This window comes from Malurus melanocephalus, unplaced genomic scaffold, assembly GCF_030028575.1.
Source record: "Malurus melanocephalus ecotype Western Australia unplaced genomic scaffold, MMel_1.1 scaffold_189, whole genome shotgun sequence".
NCBI lineage: Eukaryota > Metazoa > Chordata > Aves > Passeriformes > Maluridae > Malurus > Malurus melanocephalus.
In genome coordinates, this window is record NW_026623421.1 from 1333786 (window position 1) to 1354379 (window position 20594).

The window sequence follows — 20594 nt, forward strand, 5'->3', positions numbered from 1 at the left end:
TATTGAGTTGCCAGTTAATCTTTTGAGAGATGAAAGCAGAGAAAACTGAAAAAACAAACAAGACAAATGTCTAAACCAAACCCAGCCTTCCATTAATAGCAAGGCTTATTTGAAAACTTCTGGTGTCTTTTTGGTTTCTTTCTACTTCCTTTTTAAAGGTTTAGTGACATCTGCCCACAAGTGTGACAAAAGTCATCCTATGAGACTAGAAAAAAATTATGAAAGACCTTGTTCAATATACAGCCATATATTAGTAAATTTTAACTGGTATTTTTGGGACCATTCTAGTCACTTTAGGATAACTCCTAATCATTCCTTTTCCAGGACAAACATAATTTATTTACTGAATTAAAAGACCTCCTGAATATCCTTGCCAGAATGATCCTATTAGTCTTAATCAAACATATGTCCTTTGCATACACTAAAATACTRTTGCAGTATTTTGATAATCCTTGCTTCAGTAAATTCCCTGTATTCCTTGTACTGGAGTAGATTTGATTTTCGCCTACTTTCAAAATAGAATAACTTAAATAAAGGAATGGGCATTTCACTAGATTGCCAAATTCTATCTGTATGACTAAATTAACAAAATTTGTCAGCAGCTTTCACTTCTTAAAATAACTATGAACTGTAATTATGTRCATAATTTCATCTTTGCAGTTTTCTGCAATTAAGATGCTATTTAAATATTTTAGATCTCATTCCAWAATGTTTTAAATCTTTCTTTTTACTCATCAGGGAGTAAAATTCTCTATTTTGATGCATTAAGTCTGTATTAATAAGTCTATTAGGTTGCTTCTTAGGTAACAAAGGAGTAAGTTTTTCCCTTTTCTAAACAAAGTAAAATCTATGCTTSAGAGAAGAACTGGTGATTAAGCCAAATTTGCTGTTTAAATAGAATAACTGATGTATTCAGTGAGAAAGAAGTATAATCTCAAGGAAAATTTTTTCAGAGGGTTGCTCCCATCAAAGAAATTCTGTTCTCTTAATGATCCATTAATGATTGTGTTCCTGATTTTTATTGGAGCTTCAGACACCTGAGAAATGTATTTATAGACTATTAAACCACTTGATTTTTTTTTCCTTTTTGTTACTGATGCAGGACAGAAGTTTTTAAAAGTGTGGGAGACTAATTTGAAATTCTCTTTACAGCATTTTTTATCTTGCAAAAAATGTTTTACTCAGTTATAGCTTGAAACACCTGTTATTTTGTCTTTTAAATTTATTTAGATTATGAACTGAGAGCTTAATTTAAATGAAAAAAAAAATAGGTGTTCCAAAATGGTGGCATATTTCTGTGTGAATTTTCAAGGAAACATGTACCTTATGTTTGGGAAAGCAAATTATCATGCTATACCTAATATTCAATGTCAAACACCTCCAAGTTCCTTATATGATGCATGAAAGTTCTTAAAAAAAAATTTCTTTATATTCACAGTTGAAGGTTGCTAATGATATTGATATGTAGTTGGCCAGATAAATCATTCTGGCATTACATGAAAAACATTTTGATTTAGAATCATACAAGAATATAGTTGCTATGGAGTCTGAGATATAAAAAGGAAGTGAAAAAATGATTTAAGGTAACTTTTGTGTTTGAAACACATGAACAYGTAGAAAAGGTTTTGGGGAGGGTTTTTATTTTTTCTCAAAGTGGCGTTCTTGTATTTTACATTTTTCTTTGGATATAATAGTAAGCAGCATTTTCGGCTCTGCCACTCTGCGATATTCCTTCCCTGAAAAGTGAAGATAAATGTATGATGCAAATATCTCCTGTCATACAAACATATGTATTTTTTTAAGTCTGTGATCAAAAGTTTTCCATCCAAAATAGAAAATTGTTCTTCAGTCTCTGTTTTTTTGCCTGTTGAACACCTACAGCCCTAGGCTACTGTGAAGATTGCTTTCTAGGAAATTCCTTTGTCTCGTTCCATGYCATTTTGGTGTCTGCTTTTTTATTTAATTTCTGTTCTTGAAACATCTGTCTCTTCACATGTATTAGATAACTGTCATATTCTTTGATTCTTAAAATCTCTCCATAAAACCTGTTTCTCTTAAATAGCCTTCCAGTTTTTTTTTTCTCTGTAGTCCTCACAGCATACCTACTTCTACACTTTCTTAATATTATCAGGTGGCAGCATAAATCCTAAGAAGACTTGTAAACAAGCTTGGTAGTATGAACTAAGTTTTGAGAATTAAGATCTAAACTTGTTAGAACAATGGTTTTGTTTTCCTTGATGCTGCAGACATATATGTGTATGAAGTATCAGTATTTTAATAATTCTGATGGTATCGTATATACATRCAAGGAGTCTTTGAATTAAAAGGTTGTCTTTACTTAGCTTTAGATGCATTTATTCAGACCTCACACAATTTGTGTACAGTCACAAAACCCAGATTTTATGCTTCAACCATGAGAAACATCCCTGTTGCCCACCAACATTCAACAACAACAATAAACCTTCCAGAAAGTCGGTTTGATACAATTTTGTCAAGAAACTCAGAGTCCACTGAGTATGTCCGTTAAAGTGAGCAAGGAGATCCCTCTGTCATTGAGAGCTCACCACTGCTGGAGCATTGGGAAGAGAAAACACCCCAAAATGAAATCACTTTGTTCAATACCAGGTACAGAAAGAGGCAGATGTTGCAAACTGTACTATATGCAGGTGTTAGATTTGTTCACAGCTACAATATCATGGTAAATATTTCAGTCTTAAAAATCAGGAAATAATTCTTGTGAGTATTGCTACTACTGCTGCTAYGGCAGTTTGAAACTTTTTCCTAATGTAGTTAAAAGGTCAAGGGTATTCAAATATAAAAGAGTTAATTCTTGCTGTCATKTGTGTGGATAGGAGTACTCAAAGTAAAACAGCAGGTTAGAGAGRAAAACTAGCAAGTGAATCCATTAATATAGAACCAGACAAAAATATAGTTATTTAAAATAACAACAAATGGTATTTTCTTCATGCAGGTAAACAATTTAATATTTCACAGAGTAGGCAGTGAGGTGTGACCTTGACAGACAGATTCACAAATGGAGCTGCTGTATGCAATTTGCTATCACGTTTTATTACAGAGGGTTTAGCATCAACACAGTACATGTTCAAAATGCTAAAGGTGGAGGTGAAAATCGCTGTCAGTTGTTCAAAACTCTGCCTTGCACAAAAAAAAAAAACCTGCACTGGGGAGCCAGTAAAGATTCTTTTGTAATATTAAAACATTGAGATGTGTGTGCATGCACAGGTCTGTGTTTAACTGTGTATAAAATAATGCAGCATCCTATATTGTGCAGGTGGAGGGGGCATTCTAAAAACAAATGATCTGATGCTAAGGACCAGTAGAGATCTTTGTCATAGGGATTTACTAAAGTGAATTTTTASCTAATCAATTTTGCTGTGAACTCTGTAAGATTTATGTTCATAACTCATAGTTGAAATTGCAAACCAAACCTGGAGTTTTTCACGTAGAATTTCATAGAATTGATTTGGTCTGGCAGATCTGGATTTCAATCCAGTCATATTTGTTCATCCAGGGAGAACAAACTGAGAAAATGACCAAGGATTTTCAGTTTTCAGCCACCTTTTAGTGCCTTTYAGCCACCTTTTAGGTTATGTGATTTAAGAGTGATTAAGTAAATCTTCTTTTCTTATCATGTGGGTGAAACAATCTMGTATGAAAAACATCCCTTCTATTCCTATAGTTCTATTATTGCAGAGGTCTATTCCAAATATGTAAGAGATCTCATGTATAGCAGCCACTGATGAAATTTCCAGAAGATCTCTTTGACCCTCTAGAYGTTCTGGTCTGGAGTAGATGTTGCATTAAAACRTATCATTTTTGATTGAAATTTCATAGGCACAATTTGCAAGATTTTATTATCGTTATCTGATCTACAGTAATGAAACATTTTTTCATAGAAATTGTCATATTGCTCATGCAAGCCAATTTGTGTTCAGCATGTGAAAAGTGATAAAATTATTTCCAAACCAGAGAATCATATTGTACAGTAATTAATGAATTTGTAAGATATCTGCACAATAAGTTGAATTKTTGGCTTTCCAATTTAATATTCCAAATGCAAAGTTGTCTACCTCATACATGAATCAATGGTTTATGTAACCCAGTACACAAAACATCAGCCTAGAATTTTCCTCTGTTTCCTTTTTCCTAGTGGAGAGGAATTTAGTATTAAAGGATCATCTGTGCCTGAAGCTCAAGCTGGTTGGCCATTGGTCCCAACAGAATTCTTGTGTAAACAACACAAACAGACACGTGGGCAAAAAAGTGCAAGCCTGGAATTCAGGGTAAATTGAGTGAGAATTCTGCAAATTTGACAGGTGATTTAACAGCAGCTGCTGATACTGGTGAAACAAGACAGTGCAGTGCAAGACTTTGGTCATAAAGCAGCAGCCTGTGAATTATTGTGAGCTCTTAAGACTGGGGAAAAAGAAGAGAATCTGAAAGGAAAAAGCATTAAAAGCCTTAAAGTTCATAGRAGAAAGAAACAGTATATATCTAGACAAGATTAATGGAATTTTTTTAAAGGCTGAGTGAATAAACTTTTGAGTTAAATATGTTTCCAGAGCACTGCTGAGATATTTTTCATCATTTCCAAACTTATTTGATTTAACATATCTTTTGCAAATATTACTTCTTGGAATCCTGAAACAACAAAAGGATATTTACCATTTGTTCCCCTCCATCATGCATGCAGATTGKTTTTTTATGGTCTGGATGCTAGTATTATTTATTTTCTTTTTTTTTAGAAAAAAACTTTGTTGATGTATTTGTTTTGAGAAAATGAAAAAAAAAACCACATACAAAGAACTACATGGACTTTGCTAACTGATAAGAAGAATTATATTTAAGAGGATGGTCACAATTTAAGCCTAAGGGTATTGTCATTCTTTCTTAAATTCAACTGGTTATTTCTAGTAATTATAATCTGGCATCCAAAAATATAGAAACATATAAGAATTCACTATTTTTGTGGAAGGGATCTATGGCAAAATCCCATTTTTSAGATTTTCTCATAGATTTCCTGTAGCAAGAACAATTTCTCTTCCTCCATTTTTGGTGCTACTTGCAGAAAAATTCTCTTTTGTGGTCTTGAACTGCATTTGAACAAACTAGCAGAAAAAGCAGAACTCTGGTACTGCAAATACGGCCGACAGTGACTGGGGAGTGCAAGCACTCCTAGTGGTTGCTGTGGAGAAAACTTGATTATGTCCTGTCTTAGACCAGTATTTCCAGTGGCAAACTTATCAGGATCACTGAAGCAACCTATCAGGCTACAAGATCAAAAGTGAGATCATAAAAAATACTTGTCTAGATTTAGAGATTGGTGTTGATAAGAATTAAGGAATGGCTTAGGTCATGAAATGCATTCAGAGGATAAGTAGGCAGCCATAGATATGGTGTAATCAGCTCACTAAAGGCTTTCAGTTATTCAATGAAATGAGAACCTTTTGTTTATAAACTGTGTCTTTCAGAGAAATATTCTAGATGGGTGTCCTCTACATAGCCTAGAAAATTGATTTCAAAAATATTTTTTGAAAACACCAATTACCTAAATATTTTGCTTAAACTTGCTTTTTCTGGGATGTCAATTGTTACGTGACATTTTTTCAGTATCCCTATAGAGCAAATAGGATTGCTTTATCAAACTCATCTTATTTGGCGCTGTGGCTGCTGCATATTGGGACTGATTAACAGTATTAAAAAATGTAGATGAAAGAATTGATAAACAGCTATCCATCTGCAGATTTCTTGGCAATAGGCACAGATAGGTTAGATCTGCAATTCCCCTSTCCACATTGTCTATCCTTTTTAATTCTGCCCTATCTGTTGACATTTGAAACAGCTGTTACAGCCTGAAGTCACAAAAAGAAAGATGTTACCAAACATGGATGCTTTCCAGTCCAATCATATTTATTTTTGTGGATTTTGTGAAAAACTTAAGTCTGCAGAGAGATCACTGATCAGTTGACTAAGTTGTGATAAACATGTCAGAAAAACCTGCTTGGCAGCTCTCAAGTCCGTGCACTGAATGTTTTGAAGCTGTGACTGTTCCCTCTGCAGGAAAGGTTCCATTCACAATCTTGCAATGAAGCTAGAAATGTAAACTGTGATGCAAACTATTTAATAGAAGAAGTTAGAAGGCTAAAATCAGTGTTCACAATTGTTTGAAAGCTGGGCAAGTTATTTGAGATTSCATTTAGGACAGCATATTAGAAGAAATTCCATGTACAGTGACAATCTTACCTAATATGGGGCTGGAATGTCGATTATTATGGGCAGTGTATTTRGAAAGTGAAAGAGCATAGACTCGAAGGCATTTTAGCCCAGATAATCTTTTCTGGCATCTCTAAATTCTGTTGTCAATGAAGCATGAGAGGTTGCAGCCTAATGAAGACAATGGAGATGATTACTTATTGAAATGGACAGTAAGTGAACTTTAAGTGGTTGGTTGCTTGCTTGTTATGAGGATTATGAGGATTTTTTATTGAGTTTTCCATAAGTAGAAAAGTAGACAGTCAAGACATGAAAGGGCACACAAAAATATATTAAAAATGTTTGAGGGAAAAAAAAAACCCCAATCCCTAGAATTTATTTCCCTTAAGAAAATGGAAAAATAAAATTAGAGTTACCAAAAAATATAGCCATGGTGTTTATTTGCTTTTAGAGTTCCATTTTGACTTTTCTACCCTTACTTAATTTCGAGCTGTCTTTGCAAGTGCTGTAGGTCCTTGGCAACTTATACCTGGCCCTTAAGCCCTTCACCTTTTAAGGTTGTATTTTTTAATATTGTTTTATCTCTGAGGTCTGCTTATATTAAAAAGGACAAAATGTTTTTTCTCTCATATCTAATGACAGATCTACTCTTTCTCAATGACATTTTAACCTCACACATAAAATTGGGAAGTCTGTTCTTCTTTGTACTGGATTTCYAAGGATTCTCTTWACRTCTCAAAGCTGCATMTTCTASTGCATGSTGTAGAATTTGAAAGGCTGAAATAYAATCYCTGCCTTRCTTTACAGAYGTGTAAATTAAGGATAGAAGGAGTGAAGGTAACTGGGGTTTTTTTATGGGAATTGCGCCTATATTGTCACATTGTTTGCCTGCTGAAATGCACCAGAATTTCTCATGAAAAATGTCTGAAAGCGATAAGAAAAAGCTTATACAAACATAGTTTTGGAGCACTGCTTGTCACCTCTGAGTTGTGATGTTTTCGATTGACTTATGGACTCTCTATTCCTCCAGAATGTTATTGATGATACAAAGCACACTTTCCRCATTGAATGAGTTGTCAAGTCAACCCTGATCTTTAGCTATTTTGTCAGCATAATTCATTATAGGAGTAGTGAATATTCAAGGGTTTATCCAGAGTTTTTTCCTGCCATGGGAGTGAAGGTGGAAGCATTTTCTGTTCTATATGTTTGCGAGCAATGCACAGCCTTTAAAAAACTTGATTTCACTATTACCTGGACATGCGAGGTATCAGATATCTCTGTGCTATACAGTAAACAGACTTGGGAAGCACAGTTATAGTAACTTTCTGGGAAAACTAATGAAAGGCTTATTTTGAAGCCAAATGCCTTAAACCCCTTCAATTTTCCAAATTACTGRTAAAGCTTTTGTTTAATGCTATATATTGTTAATGCAATATATTTGGGTTCAAGTATTTGCAGTAGCATAATTARAATTTGTGAAGGAGAGAAGACAATGTGTGATCATTTGGAGAAGAGTGAGGCAGTGAGGTTTTTGCTAATGGTTGTGTGGTTGTGGAAGCCCAGAGTTGTTGCCCTTTTCCCATCTTCTTGTTTTCCATTTCACAAAAAAAATCTTACCGTTGTACAACATGCATTTTTCTCATGGTCATGGATTAAGGCATGTGTTGATCTATAGATTCACTTGGTCTACAGTTTGAGGGGGAGGAACCAGTATTCTCTTTTCTTATCAACTTACAGTCTTTCTCTCCCACTCACCAAAAAAAAAGAGAAAAATTATAAGTCTTAGTATATCTCCTAAGCTAAATTGCCACTATGATCGATTGGCTTACAATGTCACAACTGATGCAGATTTTCTGAAGTACAGGTAAGTAAGCTCCCTACCTGCCTGCCAAATGACTAATGYACCATCATGACATAAGGAAACTTCCTGTGCAAGTGTCAGCCAAATTCTTTGCATTGTAGATTAGTCATTTCTAGTTTTCATAAATTAAAACACTGGAATTATTTCAAAGGTTGAAAGCTCCATTTCATAGTCTGTATTCAAATTTCAGGAACTGGCATATCTGATTTATTGTTTTGGAAAAGCAGTGCTGTTGTCTYTTACAACCTCTGCTGAGTTTTTAAAAATGCTATGTGATGCAAAGTGATCCTGGGTAAACCTATTCATAATTTTGTTTGTATGGAATGGTAGCAACCTTAGAATCTCAAGAATGCCCCTTATATAGTGTATGAGTGCTAAAGAGATGCTTAAATGTCCTTTTAGTGGAAAATGCAGAATCTGAAGGGTGTTCAGAAGTTTGTTGTTGCAGCTGCTGTTATTCTACTAATGCAGTCATACAACAACTTCTAACCAAGATTTTTGGAAACCAGTAGAAAAAAACTAAGCCCTTAAGTCCATGTTTTTCATCCAAATAATTTTCTTTGTTTTAAGTGCAGCTGGTTTCCTCTGAAATATTTGAAAAACTTTTATTTTTATTTGYTACAAACTAAGTAGGAGTAAGCAAGAGGAGGTAAAATACACTCTACATCATAAAAAACCCCATCCCTCCAGTAATCCCCCAGACCTTACACAAAATTAATCTGGGTTWTTGTTTTTAATTGTATTATCCAGTTGCTACTATTTATCCCCATTCTCTGTATATTCTGCTCCTCAGTAGGGCTTTGAACAGTATTTCTTGGCATAAGGTCTGATGGCATTATAGAAATGCTAAAAATAGCACGTTTTATGAGGAAAAAGTGGATTTTAAAGGAAAGTCACAATGCTAAACTAGTGAAGGTGTGGCTGTGGAGTGATGATCTGATTGTTGCAGTCATGTAATCCATCAAATTTACGTGCTCATTAACAAATAATTATGCCTAAAGGCTGTTGAGGCAGACAGATTGTGCATATTCACCTAGACATTGTGTAAACATGAATATGAAAAACACATMCAATTATTCACAAAATAGCTTCAAATGAGGACAATTTTCAAATATCTAGGCTTGTATTGGTGCTTTCATGGACTCTTATTCATACATTTTTCTCTGTTATATTTTACCTGGGAGAGAGATGTGACAATGAAAAATAAGGAACTAACACAATGGCATATGACACTGCTAAAGAAAACTKATATTTTCTCTTTTTTGCTTTTCTAAGAGCTAATGCTGTGTCTGAACAATGTCAGATCTGGTGATGTCTGAATAACTATCATGTACAAAAGAGGAAAAAGTATGATCTTGTAAGTGATATAATATTTACAGCCACGTTTAGAAGGGAAGCTGAAACCATTTTTGTTGCTACTGTATTATGYTGTTAGGGAAAGAACTGCATACAAAGAAAAACGTGGCACATGAAGAGAATGACAATTTGGGTTTGCCAAAGAAATTAATCAGGAACTGTAATTATGGTCATTAATACCCTTTCCTGCTTGGTGGAGGAAAAAACGTGAACAGAACTAGCAGAGTTTGCAATTATTATCAGTCCTGCTCCTGCTGTGTAAGACTGTTTTCTTCAAATATCCCTCCRTGTTATTTGCTCTGAACAGACTGTAGCTCTCACTTTGCATATGACTAATTGCCTAAGAATCATCCTTTTACAACCTGGTTACCTTCACTCAACATGACAGAACTTCTGTCTTTGCAAGTATTGGTCCAAACCTTCCAACAAATTAACTATGTCATTATGAGTATTAATATATGTCACTTCCAGTATTCCAGAAAACATGGGCTTTTAATATCGGCCCTACAAGAAAATTTATAAGAAAAGGCCAAAGCACAGCAAGAATTGAATGCATCATCTAGAACCTTTAAATGTTTGCTATAGCTGATCTTGTGATGCCATTTTGATACTAATTTATTTTAATATGCAGCTACTCTCTTCTACTGTTACTGCACACTAAGAGCAGTCATTTCCTTTAAGGTCTATTCTTCTGGCCTTGTGTCCTAAAATACAAACCCATAAGTGTTTTGTGTGTAATTGGTTAAATCAAATAATTTATTTGATTCTTTAAGCTTCAAAAGTAGGAGTGATATCTCTGAACGGTGCCACTAGGGAATAGTTTTTGATGTTTGCTGTACTCTTGTGTGCAGAAGACTTTATATAATTCAGGAGAACGGCTCTGGGCTACAAAAACATCACTTGCATTTTGCYTCTGTGGAGAACTTGCCTGATAATTTTATCGTATAGACCAGACAAACATCCCAAACTGCAAAGCTCTAATAACCTCTCTGCTGGATATGTGTGGATGGTGTCAGGGAGCATTACTGGAAGAGACAAAAAGTGTTGTTTCAGTCCCTTCTGACAAAGACAACATTTGATGAAAGGGAACTCACTAAGCTGTCGAAATAGACAGGTTTCTGTTTGCCTTATCCCAGGACCATTTATCCAGCCTTACTGTGTTTTAATAAATATGCTTCTTCTGCCAGCTAATATAATTAGGCTAATAGTTCAGCTGGTAGCAGTCTGCCTGATGGTAGAGGAAAGATTGACACAAAGATGGCTAGTGTTGCACAAAAGAATTGTTTTAGAAAAGCAAAGTAAGAAAAAACAACCCAAAACCTGTAAATCATAACCAAGAATCATGATGACAAAAAGTTATTTCAAAATTGTGGTTTGTATTTTCTGTGAAACCTTCTGTAACCATCATTCTATGCTTTTAACTGTAATGATGACACACAGTGTTTCATAAGCCCTTTGTTTCAGTCCTAGTCCTGAAGCAACTTGTGGTAGGTTGGAGAGGGGAAGGAGCAGAGGGCATGCAGGCAGTRGTAAAATAATTTATTTTTAGATTAGGGATCCTGGTGGAGGGTTAAGAACAAGTTAAACAGACTGTCATAGTAACTGCAGCTGTGAATAGTAAACGATCCTTCCASAGACTGAAAATTGCAAAAAGTTTTCTTTTTCCTGGCACTCACTTGGATGGTACTCTGTTAGCAAGAGTACTCTTGTCAATTTACAAAACATGTTATCAACCTTATGTGATCAGTCAAGGGGAAAATTCGCTGTAAAAACATTAGACTGAAGAAGGCTGATAAAAATCTAAATGGGATACCAGGAAAATCAAARCAATTATCTACTCCAAAGATTAAGAAATTGTAATAGTACTACCATCTCCTGTTCTGTTCTCARTTTCTTGTGGAATTTGTTCTTCCAAATGTGGACATTTGTTATCTGAGCTACCTGTGGAGGAGCAGGTGTTTGTAGGAAGGCCATTGCTGATCAGTCTGTGGAACACATCCACTACAGGCTCTACTTACAATGCACTGCATTGACAGACAGGTGTCCAAAACAATGTCTTCTCACTGCTTTCCTTGCCTTCTCTCCACTGGGAAAAGTTCTACAATTGTCATGCTGGTACAGCCAGTAACAATTCCTGTGTTAGACACAACATCAGTTATTGCCAAAACCAGATTTTCTAGTTCAATGCTCTCCAGTAAAGGAAGTAAGCTGCTGTAAAGGGAAGAGCTTTAATTATTCCTGGATTCAAGGCAGGAGAGTACCATGAGGTATTACACTTACAAGAGCAGTCAGAAGTCCGAGTTCTCAGAAATTCTGAGCTATTTTAATTTACTTCTCGGGGTTGTATGACTATAAATCTGTTTTTAAATTTAAGTGTTTAGATGGAGCTTTTAAAGAAGACATTTGACTTACTTAAAAATTAAAAAAAATCCACTGCCTGCTTAAAATGGAGAGCAATCCTATGCAATCTGCAGTGCAGTTCACTCATTCCTTCCTTGTTCCATTTGATTAATGAATGCAATGTATTTTCTCTTCTTCTTCTTTTAATGATTAATACTTCTCCATGCTTCTTTGTTTTTGGTGGCAGATTACTGGGAAGAGATTCTACTGTAAATTGGTTTTGATATCAWCTTTTAAATAGGTTTTGCCATCCTGCTTATTCTGTGAGAAATATTTCTTAGTTTCCAGCAGTACATAGCCTGGACTGTGCATGCTCTATGTCTCTTAAAGGGAACAGGAGTTTAGGAGAGGCCCTTTCAAAGCTCACTACAGCAGACAGTGCAAAGTGAAAGAGAGCAGCTTGTCTGCTGCTTTCTTCCCCATTTCTACATGGTAGGTGTGTAGTGCAGTAGAAATAGCAGTCAGAAACTAAATTATAATTRCTTACTGGCCTTGATAAGAGCAGTTTCTTCTGGGTACAGCTTGAGTTAAAGCTCTGAGTGCTCAGGTGGGAAAGTAATACTTTGTTACTGACACAGACAAAAGTTGTTCCTGAATTCTCCTTGGGGAAATGCTGTCTCCAGTACTGACTGGGTATAACTCATGCCACCTGGACCTTGGCAYTGATGCAGGCCCTATTTTTAAACAGTATTTTGGATTACTGTCTGTGCTAGTGATTCACACGGTGCCAAGGATGTTCCTGGACACAGGAATGCAATCATCCCTTTCCACTGCTATAGCTGTCTCTGGATGAGGTCTGGGCAAGGCTGAATCTCCCAGATATTCCTGGGCAGTCTGGCATTCAATATAATCCAAAGAGCAGCAGGCAGTTCATGTGCAGCTGAGGATAATAACACAGATGGGGACTSCTGTGCACACGTTGGCCTCATGTTGTAAAAAGATAGATTAAAAGCAAAATCATTTTACTGTAGAGTATCCTAAAAAACCTTTTCCTTGATGGGCTTTTAGCTTTTCCAGTTTCTTCAATTCTTTGATTTTTATTGGCCATAAACTGAACTGATGCTCAAGTTCTACTCATGCACCATGATTAGTTACAACTATATTTTTTATTATGTTTCCTTTTGCTTAAAAGTTGGGATGACGTRCAGATGTAAAACTGGTGGTGGTTTGTCAGTGTAGCCTCAGGCATGAGACCTGTGCATAGGATAATACTGCTTCCTTCTATACATGTGATCAAACCACCATTTACATGCATAATTCCTTTAAAAGCAACCTCCCAAAAAAAGGATGTAGCTATTGAAATTGTCTAACACTGTCTTATGTATAACCTCCAATTTAGAGTCAAAACAGGAAGTGTGTTATTTTAGCAGGGGCCATAATCTGCAAAAATCCTCTTTGCATTTCACTGTGAGCTCTGCTGTTTAAGCAAGCACTTTGTCCTGGTTTCAAATCAAATTTTCACTAAATTCCCATTAATTAAACTGCAAGAATTTAATTTTCAGCCRGCAGCTCCTTGCATGGGGACCCTTTCGCTCATAGCTGGTGAAAGGTGATCTTCCTGGCTGAGGAAAATCTATACAATGATAAGGAAAGCTCAGTGCCCAAACTCTGTCGTCACCAAAAATCCCTTAAATGACTTGAAAAATAAATGATTTTTCCTCATCATTTCCTTATCTCCCAGTCATGTTTTTCTCAGCTACATTTGCCTTATAATGCAAAACTCAGACAAGGTGTAACATTTCCCTGCCTACCTCCTTCCCTTTCCACAGGCCTTTTACCCCCCATTTGTTGYTGCTGCTGCCAACTCTGTTCAATTAACCTCAACAGGACTGCAGCCATTCCTCTGTGGTTCAACCTGCTCAGGATTAATGAACTGTGCTTTAAATCAAGAGAAATGCTAGTAAAAATAAGGTATAATTTCATTAGAAAATTGTGTTCTCCTAATTAATGAAAGAGGTCATCTGAGGACTTGACAGTATTCAGTTTAACTGGAGGAAAAAACCCACAGATCAAATGTATGAAGTTTGCTACWTTCTTTCCATCATCGCTCTCTCTGTGGTCACCTTTTGTCACCAAATGTCCTTTTTTCTGTCTCACTGACATCAGCTCATCACCAAGGCATGTTGCTGGGAAGCATGGRGTAGAGGCAGGAGTAGAATGAAGCCATTTGTGTAGCCAGTTGTTTTTTCATCTTCTCTTTCTGAATGAAGAACGCTGTGTGTAATGTGATTTATTTAAGTGTAAAAAAACAGAGACTGGTTAAACTACTGAGGTCATTGCTTCTCCAGTTACAATCCAAGAATATTCCTGATATTTGCCTTTCATGCTGCTCCTGGGAATGTTTGCAATCTTTCAGTTTCTCAGTAATGCCTGTTTGGTACATTTAAGCAGAAGTTTGGGCAATACCTTAGATGTGTTCAGCCTCTTGCTTTCTGGATATTAGAAGTAATTTTGATGAAAACTTAGGCAAAGCAAAATAACAAGGAACTGGACCAAGAAAATACTGACAAGCCAGGGTAGTGACAAGGGAAGGGAGACAAAACCAGCAAACCAGGCTTCGAAAAACTAGGTCAGAAAAGGCAACTTATAAAAAATTTTCCAATTCTGTTCCTGGTTGGTCATACACAGCTTTGCTTATCACCTCAGAGCTCTCATCTCTCCCATTATGGCATAATAAGTAGTATCCATCCTGCAGAAGATCAGATGAACACTCTGATTTCCAATTTTACAGATTGTGTCATTGAAGGAGACCATAAAGTGATGAATTGCACAACTGTCAATAAGATATTTAGATCTTTTATGCCAAAAAAACCCTGTGATATATAGTACTAATGTCTCTAAATCATGCTCTTGTAATTATTTTTTCTTAGAAAAAAAAAAATGGATCCTTCTAAAAATATACTTCTATCTCTCCAAGTAAACATATCCTTTATGGAAGGGCTATATCTATAAAAAATAGATTGCATGTAGGTTTTGAATGTAAAACTAAGTCTAATGACTTGATTTTTGATAATAKGATACCAAAAGAGTTTTCTGTGCAACATATTGTAAAGGGCCAAATATCCGCTGACCACAAACTATGCAAGTTTGTGTTCTGCACATATAAAGGACAAGAAGTTGATAGGTTTGAGTCAGAGTTCCTCACAGTGTTTTGTTTAAGTGCCAGAGCCAGCCAATATGCTAGCATACATGCTTGTGTTTCAGCATATGAGAACAGAAAATCAGCCAAGCACAAAAATATCTGTGGGCCGTTGTTTTTTTGGGGGAAGGTACTTCGGTTTTTGTGTACTCCACTGTTATATTTATAGGGTCTGAAGAAATTAAGTCTTATCTTCAAATGTAATTACTGCAGAAGTCATAGAAAATGGGATTTTCAAAGCAGCTGAAGGAAATTGAGGACCCAGTTCTTAGTAGGTAGAAAAGTAGTATACTGAGTCCCAGTCCCAGCCTCAAACATGCCACTATCAAGGAGRGATCTATATGGGACCGTTCTGTTACTTGACACAGGTTTGTTATAAGTTAGCCAACTGAAAATGTTTTTGCAATACTAAGTGGTCTTCTGTAATGAAATACATCATATCAAGTTCTGTTTGTCATGGGAAATAATGGGGGTTTTAACTTCCACAGGGGCAAAGTTGTTGGGTTTTGTTTGGTTGTTTTGTTATTTTTTTCCTGAATAGTGTTATGGGCCAAATGCTCAATCCTTTCATGTGAAAGGGGAAGTTTGATTTAAATGGGACCAGAATGCATGGKTATGTGCTAAATCAGATATTTTTAAATGCATGCCACTTGAGATTGCGGAAGAAAAAACATGCTCATAAATATTTGTGATTTGTTTGAAGTCAGAGCACATTTCTCTCTGTGGGTCTATTTATAGCTTCAGGATAAGAAATTCTTAGGCTTAGTAGCAGGAACTGATGAGTGAGACTTTCACATAGTCGGAAGAAAAACATGAGTTGTAATTTTCTGTTTCCTCAGACTAAAGAAAATTCATGAGTCTTGTAGCTGGGATATAAAATTGATCTTGCTTACTTAGGAGAGCCTTTATCACAAATGCAGTTTTCCACTTGAGCRTGGTATCTGTAGTACTCAAAGTCAATTCTCACAGAATATTTCTCATCTCTCTTTATCTCTTGTTAAAATAGACCTTTGATTTTGCCAGTGACAACGATTAGATCATAATCTAATATTCTGGTATTTTTAGTTTTTATTCTATTGCTATATTAATACCAGGAACACAAATGGATTTTTTTTTTTTTTTTTCTGTTGGAATCCAGTTGCATACAATACCAGCAATCAACTTCTATACCAAAGCAGTGACAGTTGCAATAATGAATATTTGCTGCAGGCCACTGGTATGAAAATAGAACAGTGCTGCAAGCCTGCGTCACCAGAAACAAATCTTCCATTTGACTGTGACTGAATTTCCAGCTCAATTTTAGATCATTTATCATTGAAAYAGCTCTTAAAGCACTGTCATAACATAATGTTAAGAAATGCTGATTCAGTCTACAAGGCACGAACTCAAATGTCTTCATAGTTCTTTTTGGTGTTGATTTTTGTTTCGGTTTTTTTTAATCCCTTATACCTTAAATGCTGTATTTAGGACAYTGAACCGTGGACAGGCAGCAACACTAATATATTCAAAGGGATGCCTGCTAGTTAAAAGTTAGAAGGTTAGAAGTTCTTGAGGGAAAAGGAATTGAATGCCCTCTTTGTAAGCTTACTTGACAGCTTTTACACTATTATATCCTTAATTTCTGCTGAAAATTCTAAACAGTATATGAGGAACAGTTTGCATCTTTAAATGTGTCACTGCTTTTACATGGTGAACYTGGATGGCTTTCTATATATGTTTTAATGCCATTAATGTATTTGCATTAGTAGAAAATCAAATGTATTCATATAGGGCACCTTTTAAAAATGCAGAATATATGCACTGAACTTTGATTATTTTTTGAGATGAAGAATATGCTGATGACATTTACCATTTTTAGTTTAATTTTTAYATACTATGCTGCTTTCATGCGTGCATCTCAAAATACCCTAAAAATATCCAAAACAGCTAACATAATTGATTGCATTTTCTTTTCACTTTAAAATAATTACATGGTGAACTATTAGATCAGCATAGATACAGAAGGTCAGATTCTTGAAGCAGAATAAAATCTGCTGTTATTTAAGCTATTTTTTTATTTCATTCATAGCCTCAGGTTTTCCTATGGAAAATAAAAAAAAATTGTGGTCTATATTTTGCTTAGGGGTAAATAATGACCCTTACGCTGCAAAGCTGGTAATGGTGATTGATGTACTTATCTAATTTCCTGCAAGATTAGAATGAGCACCAACTTTGCCATCAATCCTGAGAGAATGTTAATGTCCCTTTCCCTTCCCTGGGCCATCTGCTCTTTGCCTTCCATTTCACCARGAGAGGACAGTTGATAAACCTACTGTACAATAGTACCGGAATGTAGAAAKAGATGTTTTAAAAGGAGTGTTCATGCTTTTAAAGCAATGGGRTTTGGGCAGGGATTGGGCTTTTGAGGAAAATCATTTCACTGCAACAGTTTCTGACTGAAGGCACACAGACGTTCAGTGGATTCTCTGGGATGGGAAAGGAGTGACTAGTTAACTCTGCAGTTTTGTGGACAGTTCTTCAAAGACTTTATTTGTTCATCAGTTTCCCAAGAAAAGGCTTCATATTTAGAAATAATGTTTTTCTTTTGAAACTTATTTTAAAAAATCATAAAAAAGAACTATTCAGCAAGGTAACACCACTCTTTCTGCATCAGTATTTGGTATCCCCAGTACCTTCAGGCAAACTTTCAGGAAAAAAAAAAAAAAGCAAACTGTGATTTGACCTTGAGTGGAACCATGTTTTTTGCTATATGCTTTAATTCTTGACAATACATAGAATATCCACATGACAAATTCTGCTTAACTGGTTTTATGAATGACAATTTTTAAAAACCCTCTGGGAGAGTATGTAGAAACATTAAGCATTGTGCATTTTGTAATAGAGCCTAAAGGATCATRTTCCCACTGACTGAAAGGGAATCATATTTGTGCAGATATTTGTTCAGCAAGCTTCAAGTCCTCCAGCAGGAAATATTTCTGGATCTGTGTAGGTAGGCTATTCCCAGGCTTCATAAACTTTAAAATTAGAAAGAGTTTCCTCCCATCTAATCTAAGTCTCTCTTGATATAATCCAATAGTCCTTGTTCTACTAGGAGGGATCATGGAGAAGAGTACATTMTTTTATTTTTAGCTACCTTCTAAAGATATGAAAAATGTTATCAGTGTTTCCCTTTTTCTTCTATATTCACATTTCATGTTTTCTAAACTTCTAATTTATTTTGGCTCCCTCCATCACAAATCCTCTCTTGTTGCTTTGCATTTGTATTGCTTCTGGATTAAAGCAAAGCAAGTAATTGTTGGGGGTTTTTTGACATTGCTGTCCCCAGGCTGGACGCAGGGCCTCCAGAGCTGATTAGAGGAGGAAAAAATACCTCCTAAAGCTTTTGCTTTGCACTTTCAGTGTTATGGGGACCTGTTTTATAACACAATGGTAGAACAGATATGTGTTAATCTTGCCTGCTACTGAAAGATTTTCTGGAAAACCAAGCAAATAACCAAAGAAAAAAATCAAAATGAAATAAACAATAAAATCTCTCCAAAGGTAGTACTGGGGCTGTGGTTCATAATCTTTTTTAGTAGATCAGATTAAACCTATTGAGTGTAGATCCCTGAAATTGTCTTTACTAAAAAGCAACTCATTTTCTAGACTGTTGCTTCAATGCATTAAAATTGTTTTGAATCAGGTCTCTCCAATTGTTTGCCTTGCTTCCATCTTGACATTGCCTGCTAGGCTGTTAAGAATGTTCTCCATTAACTAAGTTTTCAAACAGTACTAGTCTACAGTACTATGGCATCAGGTAGTTGGTCCCTTCTGCATTGGAGCACATCCTTAGCTCTGTAAGTGAAAGAATTGTTGTTTTGACTATTCTAATAAGCAGTGATAAATTAAGCGTAGTACAGGTAGAGCATCACTAACAGCAAGGGATGTATGAAACCAAAATGAGCTGTGCTGGAAAGTACCCAAATCCAGGCACTCCTCAGTAAAGTACCCAAAATGTCTTTTGGGAAAGCTACAAATCAGTAGGTTTAATAGGAAAAAACACATCACTGCTAAGGCAGAGCAGCTCCTGTCCTTTGTCTCCTTCTCATGTCCCCTACCCAYCATCTTCTTCACTGCCTCAGCACTAGATCTGGCTGTCCTCTGCCCTGCTAAGTAATCARCAATCACAAGATACTGCTTTATCCAAACATCATGTTTATATTATTCAAAGTACAATATAATTGTGTATTTTCTCTCWCTTTGATTTGAGAACTACAGAAAAACCACAAGTTTTTAGGTGCAAGAACTAGGTTAACAAACAGACTTAGGTATATATCTTGTTTGTAGTTTACTGATATGCAGAATTAAAATCTTATTAGTGTTTGTTCAGGTCTCACATATGGAATGTTGTATATTTAGTTACTGTTATTARTATGTATCATTATAATATAATAATGGATAAATAATGTGTACTGWGTATTAATAATTACCTTCATTCTTTTAGCGYTAGTGTTGGGAAAAATCAAATGAASTRTCAATTTAATTTTTACCAGATATAAAGGACAGAAAATTATTTTCATTTTAGTTTTATTAGTACAAGTTGTTAAAACTTGTATTTAAAGCCTGTATAATCTATCAACGTAAGTATTATGTGTTACTATAGCTGTTTATGCATTTGAAGTGGTGTGTATAAATTTTAACTGCCYATTGTGCTGGCCATTTACATGACTTCTTTTATTTCATTATTCTTCTGTTGTACAGTACAATCTTAATGACCTCTTTATTCAGTTTATGAGTTCTGTGTTAGCAGACTGCAGGAKACAACACATATTGTTTCAATACATGGGAGTACTTTATTTTGTAACCACGCGAAATACAAAGATTGAGGTCAGGTTTAGTTCATCACCATTAGCCAAACCATCAGCAGCACAATCTGCCTCTCTGCGCCATCACAGCATTGGGATGAAAACAAACAAACATCAAAGGTCACACAATTTTTTGTTTGTTTGTTTTAATTTTTCCTTCCATCTCCTCTCTTTGCCCACAGAYGCTAACACAGGGACACCAGCAATATCAACGACGACAACCGTGGAAATCCGGAAGAGCAGYGTTATGACAACTGAGATCACCTCTAAAGTGGAGAAAATCCCCACAACAGCCACTAGCAGCAGCACTTGCCCTTCCATTGAGACTGAGGAAGAAAAAGCAAAAAGACTGCTGTACTGTTCACTATGCAAAGTCGCTGTCAACTCGGCCTCACAGCTGGAGGCGCACAACAGTGGTGAGATGGAGCAGTGCTTGCTTACTTCCTTTTTTTTTTCTTCTGTCTCAAGAGGGCTGCAATTATCTTCCCCTGAATAGATTAGATCTCTTGCAGCAGGGGACAAAGAGGTGGCAGAAAACTGGCAATTACATGGAATTCATTAACTATGAAAGTATAAAAATGACAGGCAAAGAGGCTTTCAGAAAAGGCAAAGAAAGGAATTTATTGCATGCAAGTTGCACATTTTCTTACACTTTGRCTTTTGCAGCTTCAAAACCTTGTTGAGCTAAATGACAGCTCTGCTTCATTACCTTTGGTGTTAAGAGTTTGTATAGTTTGGCTTGTGCCAACTAGCAAACTGA

At 35.7% G+C, this 20594-nt stretch overlaps 1 protein-coding gene across 1 annotated transcript in view; it reads left to right on the plus strand.

Moving 5' to 3' along the window:
• ZNF385D (zinc finger protein 385D) overlaps nt 1-20594 on the plus strand; it is a 161754-nt gene that overhangs the window by 131230 nt on the left and 9930 nt on the right. Inside the window, exon 5 of the mRNA XM_057373206.1 lies at nt 20017-20250. Within this exon, the coding sequence (XP_057229189.1) occupies nt 20017-20250 (234 nt within the window). The remainder of the gene's footprint in view (nt 1-20016; nt 20251-20594) is intronic.